Genomic DNA, 14,635 nt, shown 5'->3' with positions numbered 1-14,635 from the left:
TAGCTGAGCTAATGAAACTGTGTAATCTTTTTTTTTTTCTTTTTTTTCGGAGCTGGGGACCGAACCCAGGGCCTTGTGCTTGCTAGGCAAGTGCTCTACCACTGAGCTAAATCCCCAACCCCTGAAACGGTGTAATCTTAAATGACTATTTAAGCTGTACATTTCTGTTGTTCGAGGCTCTTTACATCCCTCCTATGTGAGGACTGTGTCGAGCCCCAATGCATTGGTATCCCAAAGTAAACCTCTTGTTTTTACATCAAGACTGAGTCCCGTGTGTTCGTGGGGTGGTGAGTGTCCTCAGGACAGGAGCAAGTCTCCTCTGTCTGAGGGTCTTTCAGCAACTCTAGATATATTATCATTTAAAGGTTTTGTTTGTTTAGTGTGTGTATCTCTTTTCTGCTATAAGTTAAAATTCTAGGAGTTTTATAGGTTTAGCAGCTGGTTTCAGTTGTACCTGAGTTCTCACCATATTTAATAATTGGATATTACTTCATATAGGAATACTACACGTTTTTGTTGATCCCCTGGGCATTTTTTTTCTTTCGGAAAACCTAAAACTGTTTTTAAAATAAAGTTTCTATAAATAGTTAAAAACAAAAACAAAACAAAACAGAAAGGGGAGGAACAGCCTCCGGGATGGGGCTTCCTTGGAGTAGGCCTGGTGACCTCATATTTGACTCAGTATCTCAAAGATAGGGATCAGTGCCCTGCCCACAGCACAGAAGAAGTAAGACCGAGAGGCCAGCTCCTCACCAGGGCTCTGCTAGCACATGTGGAGCTGGGTCTCACCTCCAAGCCTGTCTTGTTGACAACTATTTAAACCATGTGCCTTGAGCCCATCTTCTGGGATGATTTACCTAAAATGCAAACTCCATCCTGTGTGACGTAGTGAGTTAAAATCATGGCCCCACAAGCCCCCAAGCCCTGTGTTATTTCTGGCATTACTTTTCCAGACTGCTGTTGACTTCTAGGCAAAACCTCTTCTCCACCTTTCGGTCCACTTTTTTGTGTTTGTTCAACGCCCCAGGGGACTGAAGGTTCTAGGACCTAGGTTCTAAAGATAGTTTTCAAGGTCAAGCTCCGGAGGCCCTGGGCTTTGCTGAAGCCAAAGGCACTGAGGTAAAAGTATTAGGAGACTTGGACAGTCATAGAACAGATTCATTAAGGAAAATACATGCTCAGTAGAAACAGAAGGCAAACGGCTCTGAGAGAGGGGCAGTTGCCCCCTGAGAGAAAATGGGAGTTAGTGTTTTCGTTAGAGGTAAGGGGAGTTACTTAGTTGTTCTGTCAGGCTCCATATCTGGACAGATGTGCAGGCTACTCACACCGTAGCAGATTTTACAGCACAGGTTTTCTTTTTCTTGAGACTGACCATTAGGAAGGGACACATAGGTCATTTGAAGTTTGGAAAGAAACCACGAGTCACTGGGGCCAGGCTCCAGGTTCTCAGGTTCTGACTGACAGGTTGAGGAAGTGTGTCAGTCACTGAGGGAGATGGCTTGGTGAAGTGTTGCCATATAAGCACGAAGACTGGTTCATATCCTAGCACCTCCATAATAGCCCATGTGTAATCCCAAAACTTGGGAGGCGAAGACAGGATCTCCTGGGGCAAGCTGTCTAGTTAGCCGAGTAAATCAGCCAGCTCGAGGTTCAGCAGGAGACCCTGCTCAGTGAATAAAATAGCAGGGAAAGCACCCAGCAGCAATCTCTGGCATTCACGTGCACTGACACACAACACACATGCGTATATACCATACGCAGCTCGCACAGTGCAGTCGTCTTTGGCCCTTATAAGCCTACAAATAAAACTGCACACTTAGTGAGGTCAGGTCTCAAACTCTGGACAAACGGCTAAACGAGGTGTCTGTTTAACATATCCAAGTGGACTCTGGCCCCAGGTTCCTCCCACCCCCTGCAGCTCTCAGTACTTATTACAGAGTCAACCTGGCTGGCATGCTCCTCCCCGCCCCCAAACTCTAGGCTTTCCTTTCCCCAGCCTCCGATCTCTAGATAACCTCAGCCATCTTCCCTACCGGGTCTCTAGGTTCCTAGGTACTCTCTTTGCCCCACCCGCTTCCTCTTTGACCTCCACCGCCAAGGTCCAGGTCAGTCTGGACCGGTCCGGGTGTCTCCAGTCATGCTCCCCCACACACCTACAATAACCCTCATCCACCCATCCCTGTGAACACTCATGTCCTCATTTCTTTTTCATTCATACGTCTCATGTCCTCTCTGGAGAGAGAGACGAAAGGTTCAGAAGAGTCAGTGCTGTGCTTTTGATGGTAGCGAAGCTTAGATTTCTAGCCTAGAACAGGCCAACGGGAAGCCTGTGCCACAGCGAGGTGGTTCTGAGGTGTCCCACCTCATTTTCTTGCTCTGTTCTCTCCTTTTCCTTGCTCTCTGTCTCCCTGACCCCTATGATCTCACCTCGGAGCCAACGCAGAAGGAAGAAGTCGTCAGCCTTGGGCAGGGTGGGCAGCACATCCTGGAGGATCTCCCGGAACTAGGAGGAAAAGGATGGATGCGGTAATCAGAGTGTTCCTGGTCATCTGGGTCAGAGTCTGGGTCCTGGCAGCTCAAAAGAGGTAGGCATGGCTACCTGTCCTCAGCAGGCAAGCTACAGTGAAAAGCTGAGGCAGGAGATCTAGTCAGTGTGGCCGTGATTGGAAAGAGAAACAAGAGGTCCAGTGACCCCACCACAAGTGGTTCTTTGTGGTCCAGGAACAAGGCTTGAGTTTAAACAAAGGGTAAAAGCTGTATATATAATTCAGCAGTCCTGACAAGGGGTGGGTCTGCCCATCACTGACGTGTCATTGTTTGGGCTCCAGTCTGTCCTACAAGGTGGTCAAGAGTTATCAGGGTTGTGTGAATCTCTTCTTGGAAGACAAGTTCCCTTTCTGGCTAGTACCAGAGCCTCCCCCTGGTTCTGGTACATACGTTCTAGAGACATTGCTCCAGAAGTTGCATCCTGAGGCTGGGATTAGAGAGGAGTTACTCTCTCTGAGTTCCTCTTCCTTTACTTGTGAAATGAATGGAATGCCAAATGTGTCCAATCAAAGGCTCGAACGAGTTTAAGACAAACACATAAACCAGGTTTGGTGGTAGGAGTCTGTAGCCCTAGCACTCGGGAAACTAAGGCAGGAGGATCATGAGTTTGTGACTATGGAAAGCATAGCTCAAAAAGAGAAAAAAGAAAACCTACGGGGCTGAGGATAGCTCATCAGTTATGTTAACTGGTCTTGTTCTAGAGGACCCATGCTTGATGCCCAGCACCCATATGGAGGCACACACAGACACACACAAACACACGCAGACACACACAGATACACACAGACATGCACACACACAGACACACACACAGAGACATACACTGGCACATACATACATACACTGGCACACACACATACTGGCACACACTGGCACACATACACAGACTCACACACAGACTCATACACTGGCAGACACACACTGGCACACATACACACACACTGGCACACACACAGACTCACACACTGATATACACACTGGCGTACACGGACACACAAACACACACACACTGGCACACAAATACACTGACACACACACAGATTCATACACTGGCAGACACACACTGGCACACATACACACACTGGCATACACACACAGACTCACACACAGATACATACACTGGTACATACACACACACACACACACACACACACACACACACACACACCTCTGTAAGCCTGGGCCTCGTACCCAAGAAGCAGAGATAGGTGGGTCTTGTAGGTTTGAAGTCAGCCAGGGCTAAGTACCCCAAATTTCTTGAAAGTAGCAATAATTATTGTTATTTTGAGACAAGGTCTTACTATGTAGACCACACTGGCCTGGAACTTGCAGAGATCGCCCTGCCTCTGCCTTCCAAGGGTTGGGATTAAAGGTGTGTGCTACAGTGCCCAGCTAACAGTAATAATCCAAAAGGAGAATGAAAGAGACTTCATTTGGCTTTGCTTACAGAATTAAAGAGGAATGTGTGTGAAAAAAATGGCCAAACATAAAGATAGAAATTCCTACACCGTAACAACCATACCATGAGCACTTGGGGCAGCACCATGCCACATGCTAACATTACAGCCTAACACCGAGAGGCCAGTCTGGAAATAATGGGTGCCCTGCAGCTTACTAAAGCCAGCCTCGGGCGCAGCTAATGGCCCTGCATAAGTAGCCTATGAGATGACTAAACTTCCAGTTAGCTGCTTGACAGACCGGCCCCCACCACCAGAGTTGGCATGGCCTCTACTCTGGGATTGTCACTGTGCAGCTGCGCGGTTAACAACGTCTCCTCTTTGGCCTTTTTCCTTTTTGGTAAATTCATAGCCACCACCACCACCACTGCACCATCACCACCACCCCTCATGTAACTAGAGTCTCACTATCATTCAGTGTGATGGTCTCTGGTGCACACACATAGTAGGACTAACGCATGACTCCCAGCACGCAAAGGGAGGATTCACACCAGAAAGCAGCTGCAGCCTCAGGGGCCAGAGGACATTTTGTTGGGGTTTAGGGTAAAAGGGGCCAGGGCCCCTCATAAAACAATAACCGTGCACTTGTCATCCCCTCTAGGTAACTGCTCACTCAGCCCAGAGAGAAGCCGCCTTACAGTGTCACACTGAGGACTGTGCGTCTGCAAGTGTGACCGCAGTGGTCCATGCTAAGCCCAGGAGAAGTCTAGAAGGAAGTGACCCAGGGCACCGTAGTGCAGAGCTCTGGGCCATCCGTAGTCTTTCCCTCCTTCCTCCTTTCTTTCCTATACATTTTAAAATAGCAAGCATTTGTTAGTTTTAATTCGTGGAGAAAGTAGAATAGCTCGTGGGGTTCTCTGTCATAATCCACTCCCAGAGACCAGGTTTCCAGTTCCAGAAGAATCTTGTGTCTGGTGTCACCTGAGGCCATCAGCACTGGGAGGATCATCAGAGGATCCTCGTGTTCCACTAAGGACCCCGCTTTCACTTGGAGACCCTGACTGGATCCACAGGTCCCCTCCTTCACCCAGGAGTCTCATTTCTCCCTGTAAGGTTCTTCTGCATGGGATATGCTACAAAACAAGCCATTCATCTCTTGTTGTTTAAGACAGTGTCACTACGTTCAGGCTGGCCTTGAACCCACAATCGTCTGGTCTTCATCTCACAAGACTTGAGATTCCAGACTTACACCTTCAGTACCTGTCTTTCTGTCACAGTTCTTAAGCTTCCCCTTCAAACAGGGTTGTATGTGAACCTGGGCGGGACTCCCTTAAGACCTGGGCCTCCCCTTCCTGATAGCCCTTCCCTTCTCCAGGTACAGCCAGCTCTCAAAATCAGACCCTCTAACCCTCTATGTCTCTGTAATAATTAAAAATAAACAAGTAAGTCTGATAGGGAGAGGATTGGGAACCCAGGCAACAGAAACCAAACCAAACACTGTCGCAATCTGGCAGAAATCTCCAAATCTGCCTGGCAGTAGTCCCCGGCTGGGGACAGAGGCCAGGAATGGGTGGTGGGGTGGGCTGTGCTGGAAGGCTAAATTTGCACACACACACACACACACACACACACACACACACACACACACACACACACACACCAGCAGTTGCTCAGAGGCAAAGAGAGAGAGAAGAGAGAGAGAGAAGGGGGGTCCTGGCCCAGGAGCTGCTGCATTCAGCAGGCTCAGAACAAGGGGCCGGAGGTGCTGGCTTCGCCATCCAGTCCCTTCATTGGTCTGTAGCCAATGTGGGCCGCTTGGGTTCCGCTTGGCTCCCGTTCCTTCCCTTCTGCCTCACCCTGGTCAGAGCCTCCTGCTGCTGTGGGCTCAGGTCCCCGACTTGTCCGCTCATGGTGCTCTCTGCTGGGCCTCAGCGGCTGCCACCTTCACTGGGTTTTACTTAGCAGGTCTGCTGCTGGCCCCGCCCCAAGGAAGAGTCCCTGTCCCGGCCCCGCCCTACCCAGTGCTCCCTGGTTTTGGTTTTTGTTTTGTTTTGTCTGCCCCAGGTCATCAAGTCTACCTTAATGGGGTAGAGAGGTGACCGGAACTCAAGAGGTGTCCTGAGAGTCTGAGGTAACAAGTGGCTCTCTCTTCCAGATCTTCACATGCTCAGGGCTCTGCCGCTCAAGGTGGTGGGATTGTAGGTGTGTGTGGAGTGGGTGTTAAGAAAGATGGAGCACACCCTTCCCGGCCAAGTAGGAGTTGAGGATGTCACCACTTCTGAGTTCTTTTGCCTCAGGAGATCCCAGCCCCCTCCCCCTGACCTGGAACACAGGCTGTGCTTAAGGAATGTTTGCTGGCCAGAAGAGCCCTTATTCGCCAAATGGCTCCTGCCCTCTAGATGTTAGGAAGGATTAGGTAAGACGCATCTGCTGTGTTAGCAGAATGCCTGGCATGGCAAACTCATTGTTAGGGACACAGTTTCAAAACTAAGGCCATCAGCATACGCAGGAACTGCAGGATGGCCCAAGGGCTGAGCCCCTGCGAAGGACCCACCCCTAGAGGACCAGGGCGTGGGTGGGAGGTGGCCAGCACTGAGTAGGCTGAACTCAGGAGCCAGAAAACACAGGCTGCCTTGGCATGAATTTTCTGAAAAGCAGGGAGCAGGGAGGAGATAGTGAAACAGGCCACCCTCTGTCCTCCCAGGGGTCAAATCAAGTTCTAGATAGGAGATGACCAAGCATGGGCTCAGGTGAGAGTGTTGCCCATTGGATATGTGATTGGTCACCAGCAAGCATGGTCTGTGCTAGCTAGAGACAGCAAATCAGATTTCAATAACTTAGCACCAGAAACAGTAAATATTTTAGTCATTTTTCCTACTGATATATATATTTATATATTATATTTATATATTCTATATAATGTTCATATCATAACTTCAGATATTCTGAAATATACAAAATACACTTTTAAAAAAGACAGGATTTTTATGTAGACCAAGATGGTTTTAGACTCACAAGGTAATCAAGGAGAATCTTGAACTCTTGATCTTCCTGCTTCCACCTCCCCGATGAAGGAATTACAGGCAGGTGCCATCACATCTGGTATACTGGATAATTTTATATTAACTTGACACAAGCTAAAGTTATCAGAAAGGAGGTAGCATCAACTGAGAATGTGCCTCCCTCAGATTGGGCTATTGGCAAGTCTATAGGACATTTTCTTAGTCAGTGATCAATGGGGGGATGGCCCAGCCCAGTATGGGTGGTGCGATCCTGGGCTGATGGCCCTGGATTCTCTAAGAAAGCAGGCTGAGCGAGCCTTGGGGAGCAATCCAGTAAGCAGCACCCTCCATGGCCTCTGCATCAGCTCCTGTCTCCAGGTTCCTGCCCTGCTTGAGTTCCTGTCCTGACTTCCTTTGATGATGACCTGTGATGTGGAAGTGTGAGCTGAATAAACCCCTTCTTCCCCAGGCTGCTTTGGTCATGGTGTTTTGTCTAAGCAATAGTTGCCCTAACTAGGACACCTGGTTTGTATGGCTCTGGAGCTGGAACACAGGACCAGGCCTCTGTAAACTGAGCTATCCTCAGATGAAAGGGCTCAGGGTGGACCAGCACAAAATGCAGTTTCAGGTGTCCGTGAAGGTTAAGAACTGTCAAATGGCAAGTCCCCAGCTGTGGTTTCAGAGGAAATATTTTCACTGTCCTACAAACCCTCCATGTTCTCCTTATTCTTTCTCCCTTTTGAGAATCCAGGCGCCTGGGCCTGGAGAGGTGGCGCAGTGGTTCAGAGCCCTGGTTGCTCTCACAGAAAACCCAAATTTGTTCGGCAGTATCTGTATCAGGAAGCCCACAACCCTCTGTAACTCCAGTTCCCGGGGATCTGACGCCCTCTTCTGGCCTTCTGGGGCATTGCATCACATGGCACACACATATCCTCAAACAAGCAATGTGGCTATTAAGCCGTGTGTGGTGCCACACTACTGTGATTCCAGTACAATTGGGAGACTGAAGTGGGAGAATTGAGAGTTCCTGGACTCCACGCTAAGGGATCATTAAAAAAAAAAGATGTATCTATGTGTCAGCTAGGAGCTAGGAGCTGGGACTGACTGTGTCCCTACTTGGTCAAAAACTGAGCCCTGGGCAGACACTCTTGGGTGGGTTGTAGGAAACTCAGAGTCAAGGAGCAATGACATGTTAGCCCAGAGTTTCTCCAAGCTGGTGGGGGTGGAGTGTAATGTTCTCTGTGAGAGTGGGGTTGGGGGGAAGGAGGGCAGATGGGGTTTCCCAGCTTGTGCAAGGGATGAGCAGGGCTTCCAGCCTGGCAGTACCATACACACGTGCAGACAGAACATCCAGACACATAAAATAAAAATAAATAAATCAGAGCCTAGGGATGATGGCTCAGCAATGAAGAACATGGTTGCTCTTCCAGAGGACGTGGGTTCAGTTTCCAGCACCCACATGGTGATGTGTGGCCCTCTGTCACTCCAGTTCCGTGGAGATCTGATGCCAACTTTGACTTCTTCAGGCACCAGGCACACATGTAGCACGTAGTCATACATGTAGACAAAGCACCCATGCAGTAAATAAAAAAAGAAATAGACCCTAGAGCCTTGTGCATGTTAGGTGCTGGCTTTGCCACTGAGCTGTGCCCTCAGTCTGAGAACTTGTTACGTAAGCAAACATTGCCTAGGCTCTCGCCTGTAACATTAGAATCTGAGAGGTGGAGGCAAGGAGTTCAAGGTTGTCTTTGGCTACTTAGCCAGTGGAGGCCAACCTGGGCTTCATGAGACCCTGTTTAAAAGAAACTGTTTAAGGTACCGTTGGTGTCTCCTGGTGTGGATTTGCAGGAAGCAAATGTACAAAAATCGGTCTCTCCATAAAGAACGAATGAAAGTTTATAAGAAAAATAAGGCACTGAGAGAAAGAGGATCCCGACCTCCGATTCTCAGAGAAGCAAACGCACAGGCAGGTCCTTCAGGGGACTCACTGCTTCTGCCCCAGGTCTTGATGTTCACAGCAGTAGTGAGAAGCTTCCATCCCTGAGACTCAGAAAGGAAAAAAGCAACACCCGCACTTAGTGAAAAATGACGATGGTGTTAGCTAGGAGTTGGTGAAATGAAGACCTTTATATATGTGTATACATAAATATAATTTATATATTTAATTTCATGTGTATGTGTGTTTTGCCTGCATGCAGTACCTAAAAGAGGGTGTCAGATCCCCCGGAAATGGTTATGGATGGTTGTGAGCCGCCATGTGGGAGCTGGGAATCAAACTCTGGTCCTCTGGAAGAATAGCCAGTGCTCTTAACCACCTGTCCAGCTCTAAAGCTCATATATTAGTGGCAAGAATAGCACTATTTTTATAGAAATGACTTGATGACACTTCACGGACTCCTCAAACGTTTTATCACTTTGCTCAGTGATTATCCTGATGGAAAATAGTTCAGGTTTACGATTATGTTGATATCTATAGGTCTGGAGAGGTGGCTCCACAAGCAATGATGCTGTCCACCAAGCCTGATGACTCAGTTCCATCCCCGGGACCTACAAACTAGAAGAAAAGTGCAAACTCCAGAGAGGTCTCCTCAGACCTCCACACACACATCGTGGGACACATGCACTCACACACAGACACATACAGAGACACACACAGACACAGACATATACACAGAGAAACACACACTCACACACAGATACACACACACAGACACACACACTCACACACAGACACACACAGAAAAACACAGAGACACACACACAGACATACACACAGAGAAACACACACTCACACACAGATACACACACAGATACACACACACAGACATACACACAGAAACACACACTCACACACAGATACACACACACAGACACACACACAAACATACACACAGAAACACACACTCACACACAGATACACACACAGAGACACACAAACACAGACATACACACAGAGAAACACACACACAGATACACACACACAGACACACACAGACACACACAGATACACACACACAGACACACACAGACACACACAGATACACAGACACTCACATACAGACACACACAGATACACACACTCACACACAGACACACACACACACAGACACACACACACTCACACACAGGTACACACACACTCACACACAGACACACACACAGACACACTCACACACAGACACTCACACAGACACACACTCACACACAGACACACACAGAGACACACACAGATACACACACACAGACACACACACTCACACACAGACACACACAGACACTCACACAGACACACACTCACACACAGACACACACAGAGACACACACAGATACACACACACAGACACACACACTCACACACAGACACACACAGACACACACAGATACACACATACTCACACACAGACACACACAGATACACAGACACTCACCAGACACACACACACTCACACACAGACACACACACTCACACAGACACACACACTCACACACAGACACACACAGATACACAGACACTCACCAGACACACACACTCACACACAGACACACACCCTCACACACAGACACTCACACAGACACACACACTCACACACAGACACTCACATAGACACACACACTCACACACAGACACACTCCAGTGGGGGGAAAATTAACACACAGAATGTATATATATATATATATATATATTCATTCATTTTCAACAGAAATTTGAAAAAAGTTTAAATAAGCTATGGTCCTTGATGTAGTTGATGAAGGATTTAAAATACAGAGGGAAAAAATAACCATGAATCAACCTGAAGCAAGATGGGACCAGATGGTGTGTGCCTCACACTCCTGGGAGGTAAGGCAAATCCACTCAATGAAGGATTGAATGTGGGAAGAAACGCACTTAACTTTCCCATCTCCGAGGAAAGGAAAACGTTCTCGGGGACTCTCCAGCAAAGACAGGCCTGCGTTTAGCCAGCTCTGCTCGCCAGGTCTGCTCTAAGGGCTTGTCAATATTAGCTCAGCACTGACTAACAGAAAAATAATGAGTCATGCTGCTGTGACCTGAAGTTCTCAAGCCACTAGAGGTGGGGAAATTCATTTACAAGTGCATTGCATTCCCAGTGCAAGTGCCAGCCAGGAGTCCGTGATGACTGTTGGGAGAAATTACCTGCTAAAGGCAAAACACACCGCATCATCCAGGACCATGCCAGGAAACTTGGTAAGGTTGAGTGGGTTCAGAGACCCCGCACCCAGGCACCCAAATGAGGACAGTAGGCGGCTCCCTGCTCCCTACCGATTCCGGGCCTGGAACACGTGACCACACTCCCCATCTAGGAAGGTGACCAATGGTCACATAGATCAGAACAGAGTTCTCCTTGCTAACGAGGTATCCAGATGGGCTCTGAGGGTTTAGCCAATAAGCTTCCCTTCCCAGACACCCCTTCCTGCAAAAGATATTTAATCTCTGGTCCACCCTGGGGAAGTGGTATGCACCCATTTTCCATGACGAACAGTCAATAAACAATAATGAACCACGGTGGGGAGCATGGAGGAAGCCTTTGTCTACAGAGATGAGCCATTTAAGTCTTCCACAGAAGGCCTCTCTGAGCTCCCAGACTTGCCCCACGCTGAGCTAGACCTGAGCGCCCTCCCCACCCCCACCTCCCACCCCCAGCCCTGGGCTTGTCCATCCATCCTCAGATCGTGGGCTCCCTCTGTTTCCAACTCCCTGCGACTTCCAGTGGCGTCTGGATTTCCAGGAGTTCAGGAACCCCTAACCCCGGGCTCCTCCTCACAGGTCCATGGGTCCTCACTGTTCCTGATTCTACACAGTTCCCAGCAAGACCTGGATGCCCAGGAGTCAGGGAACCCAAGCTTTGGCCTCAGCCTATGTCATTTCTCACTCTGGCTGAGGCCCCCACCCAAAGTTGCATTCTCCCATCCTCTGAGAAGTGTATTGGTGCCTTCCACAAGCTCAGCACCCAATGGTAGCGTAAGGTAAAATGTAGTCTAGTGTCTTCTATTTCTCCTGCACAAGCGGCGTTCCTATACCCTAGTGGCAAAGTGGAACTTGGGACCACAGACACTGAACCAAAAAGAGCTTTCTTAAGAGAGCAGAAAGAGCTGGAGAGATGGCTCAGCGGTTAAGAGCACTGACTGCTCTTCCAGAGGTCCTGAGCTCAATTCCCAGCAACCACATAGTGGCTCACAGCAATCTGAAAGGGGATCTGATGCCCTCTTCTGGTGTGTATGAAGACAGCGACAGTGCACTCAGATACATAAAATAAATAAAGAGGGGTTGGGGATTTAGCTCAGTGGTAGAGCACTTGCCTAGCAAGCACAAGGCCCTGGGTTCGGTCCCCAGCTCCAAAAAATAGAAAAAAGAAAAAAGAAAAAAAATAAATAGAGTAGAAAGAGCCTGGTGGGGTGGCACATACTTTTAATCCCACCACTCAAGAGGCAGAGGCAGACAGATCTCTGTGAGTTCAAGGCCAGCCTGCTCTATAAAACCAGTCCAAGACAGTCAAGACTGTTTTACAGAAAAACCCTGTCTGGAAGAAACACACACAAACACAAACAAGCAAGCAAACAAAAAACTACAAAGTATAAATCTACAATATTACCACTTGGACATGTGAGCAATGTGATTAAGAAATGAGGTAAACTATCACATTAATATTCAAGTTAATATTGAGCTGTCCTGTGTTTTGGGAGAAGGCACTAAATCTCTCAAATCCAATGTGTATTTAACACTGAGCAATTCAAGGCCCCCAGATTCCTTCTGAGGGTCCAGTAAGCCCAGACTGGTATTACAGTTAAACTCTGCCCTTCTCCATCCAAATGCCAATACCAAGCAGCTCCAAAGTGAACATAGTTGAAGACAGAGTCGTCAGGGCTCTAATGGGGTTAAGCGCAGTGGGAGCCCATTAGGGGTACCTATTAGGAGTTGAGTGTATAGAGCGGACCCCTAATCCAGAACAAACTTATAAAAGAGCATGTTGTCCAGCAACGGAGCTCTGTGGGAGTGTTTGCATACACAAAGCCCTGGGTTTCATACCCAGTGCTGCAGAAAGGGGACAATTTGGACACAGAGGGAGCCACCACCCCATGAAGGCCTCTGCACATTAAGATTACAGTCAGCAGCTACGGAAAGGCGTCCCTCCTAGTGCTTCAAGGAACTAACTCCCTGATCTCTGACCTCCAGCCCCTAGAACCTCAAGAGTAACCTCGTGCCGTTCAAGCCGCTCAGTTTGGGAGCTTTGTCCCACCGCCTTGGTGCAGCGGTACACATCCATTACCACTGCAGAGATGGCAGCCATGTTGGATCTTGAAGGTTGCTTTTAACCTCCCCCACTTAGGAATCAAGAAATGAGTTCAGGTTCTCACAGTTCTCAGGGTCACCCAGCAGCAAAACCAGGACTGGGACCCAGGCGTGTGAAGCAGGGACCAGGCCTCTTCGCTGCTGTGCTTTCGGCCTGCCCGAGTCCCATGTCCCGGGTTGCTCTCAAGTTCTCCCTGAACCTGCAGGTCAAACTTTAGCTGCTGTTGGCACGGGGGACATTTTATCATCTGGGCCAGTGGTTTGGAGAACAGGTGACTCCCTGGCCCACTTGGGTTTTTATCAACTCGACACAAACCTAAATAGATCAAGAAAGAAGGAAGGCCGGCTGAGAAAATGTGTCCAACAGATTAGCTGTGGGGAAGTCTGTGGAGCCTTTTCTTTCCCTCCTTCCCTCCTCCCTTCCTCCCTTCCTTCCTTCCCTCCCTCCTTCCTTCCTTCCATCCGTCCTTCCTTCCTTCCCTCCTTCCTTCCTTCTTTCCTTTCACCTCAGCTTCGCTCAGACCCAAAGTGTCAAAAGGGGGTGGGGGGCATTTTCTTAATTGATAGTTGGCATGGAAAGGCCTAAGTTACTGTGACAGTGCCAGCCCTGGACTGGTGTTTCTGGCTGGTATAGAAAAGCAGGCTGAGCAAGCCATGGGGAACAAGGCAGTAAGCAGCACCCCTCCATGGCCTCTGCTCCAGTTCTGGCGTCCATGTTCCTGCCTTGCTTCCTGCCCCGACTCCCCTCTGTGATGGAGTGTGGCCTGAGAGGTTTTTTTCTTTTTTTTTAAGATTTATTCATTTATTAATGTATACAGCATTCTGCCTGCATGTACGTCTGCAGGTCAGAAGAGGACATCAGATCTCATTACAGATGGTTGTGAGCCACCATGTGGTTGCTGGGAATTGAACTCAGGACCTCTGGAAGAGCAGTCAGTGCTCTTAACCACTGAGACATCTCTCCAGCCCCTGAGAGTTTTAAGCTGAAATAAACCTTTCCTCCCAAGTTGTTTTGGTCATTGTCTATGGCAGCACTAAAAACCTGACTAAGGAATTTCCTCCTCTGATACACCCTTGCCCCTCCCTGCCTTGTGCCCCAAGTTCTGCCTGCCCCAGGGGCTGAGAAGGTTGATACTGGTGTTGTCACGATATGACCCACATTCTACACCCGTGACTGGCTCACAGGTGTTCTTGAAGTTTCTGCCTCTTTCTTGCCTCGCAGGTGCTGTACTGGCAGCTTCAGTCGAGCGGGTGACCTGCCAACAGAAGAGAATGCCTTGGCACACAGGGCCCCGCATCGTGATGGACAAGGGACACCACGAGATCTTTCTCACTCTCAACCTTCAGATATCTTCTTAGCTAGACAGCTGCCCCTGGATTTC

General features: G+C 48.7%; 1 protein-coding gene across 1 annotated transcript in view; it reads right to left on the bottom strand.

The window, feature by feature from the left end:
- Sec14l4 (SEC14-like lipid binding 4) overlaps positions 1-5,874 on the bottom strand; it is a 17,780-nt gene extending 11,906 nt beyond the window's left edge. Inside the window, 2 exon segments of the mRNA NM_001109090.2 lie at positions 2,428-2,503; positions 5,801-5,874. Coding sequence (NP_001102560.1) covers positions 2,428-2,503; positions 5,801-5,854 — 130 coding nt within the window. The 5' untranslated portion in view covers positions 5,855-5,874.
- Positions 5,875-14,635: the final 8,761 nt, after the last annotated feature.

Source organism: Rattus norvegicus, chromosome 14, assembly GCF_021556685.1.
Source record: "Rattus norvegicus strain SHRSP/BbbUtx chromosome 14, alternate assembly SHRSP_T2T, whole genome shotgun sequence".
Taxonomy (NCBI): domain Eukaryota; kingdom Metazoa; phylum Chordata; class Mammalia; order Rodentia; family Muridae; genus Rattus; species Rattus norvegicus.
Note: the sequence above shows the minus strand (reverse complement) of the source record. Positions and strands in the feature narration are given on the sequence as shown.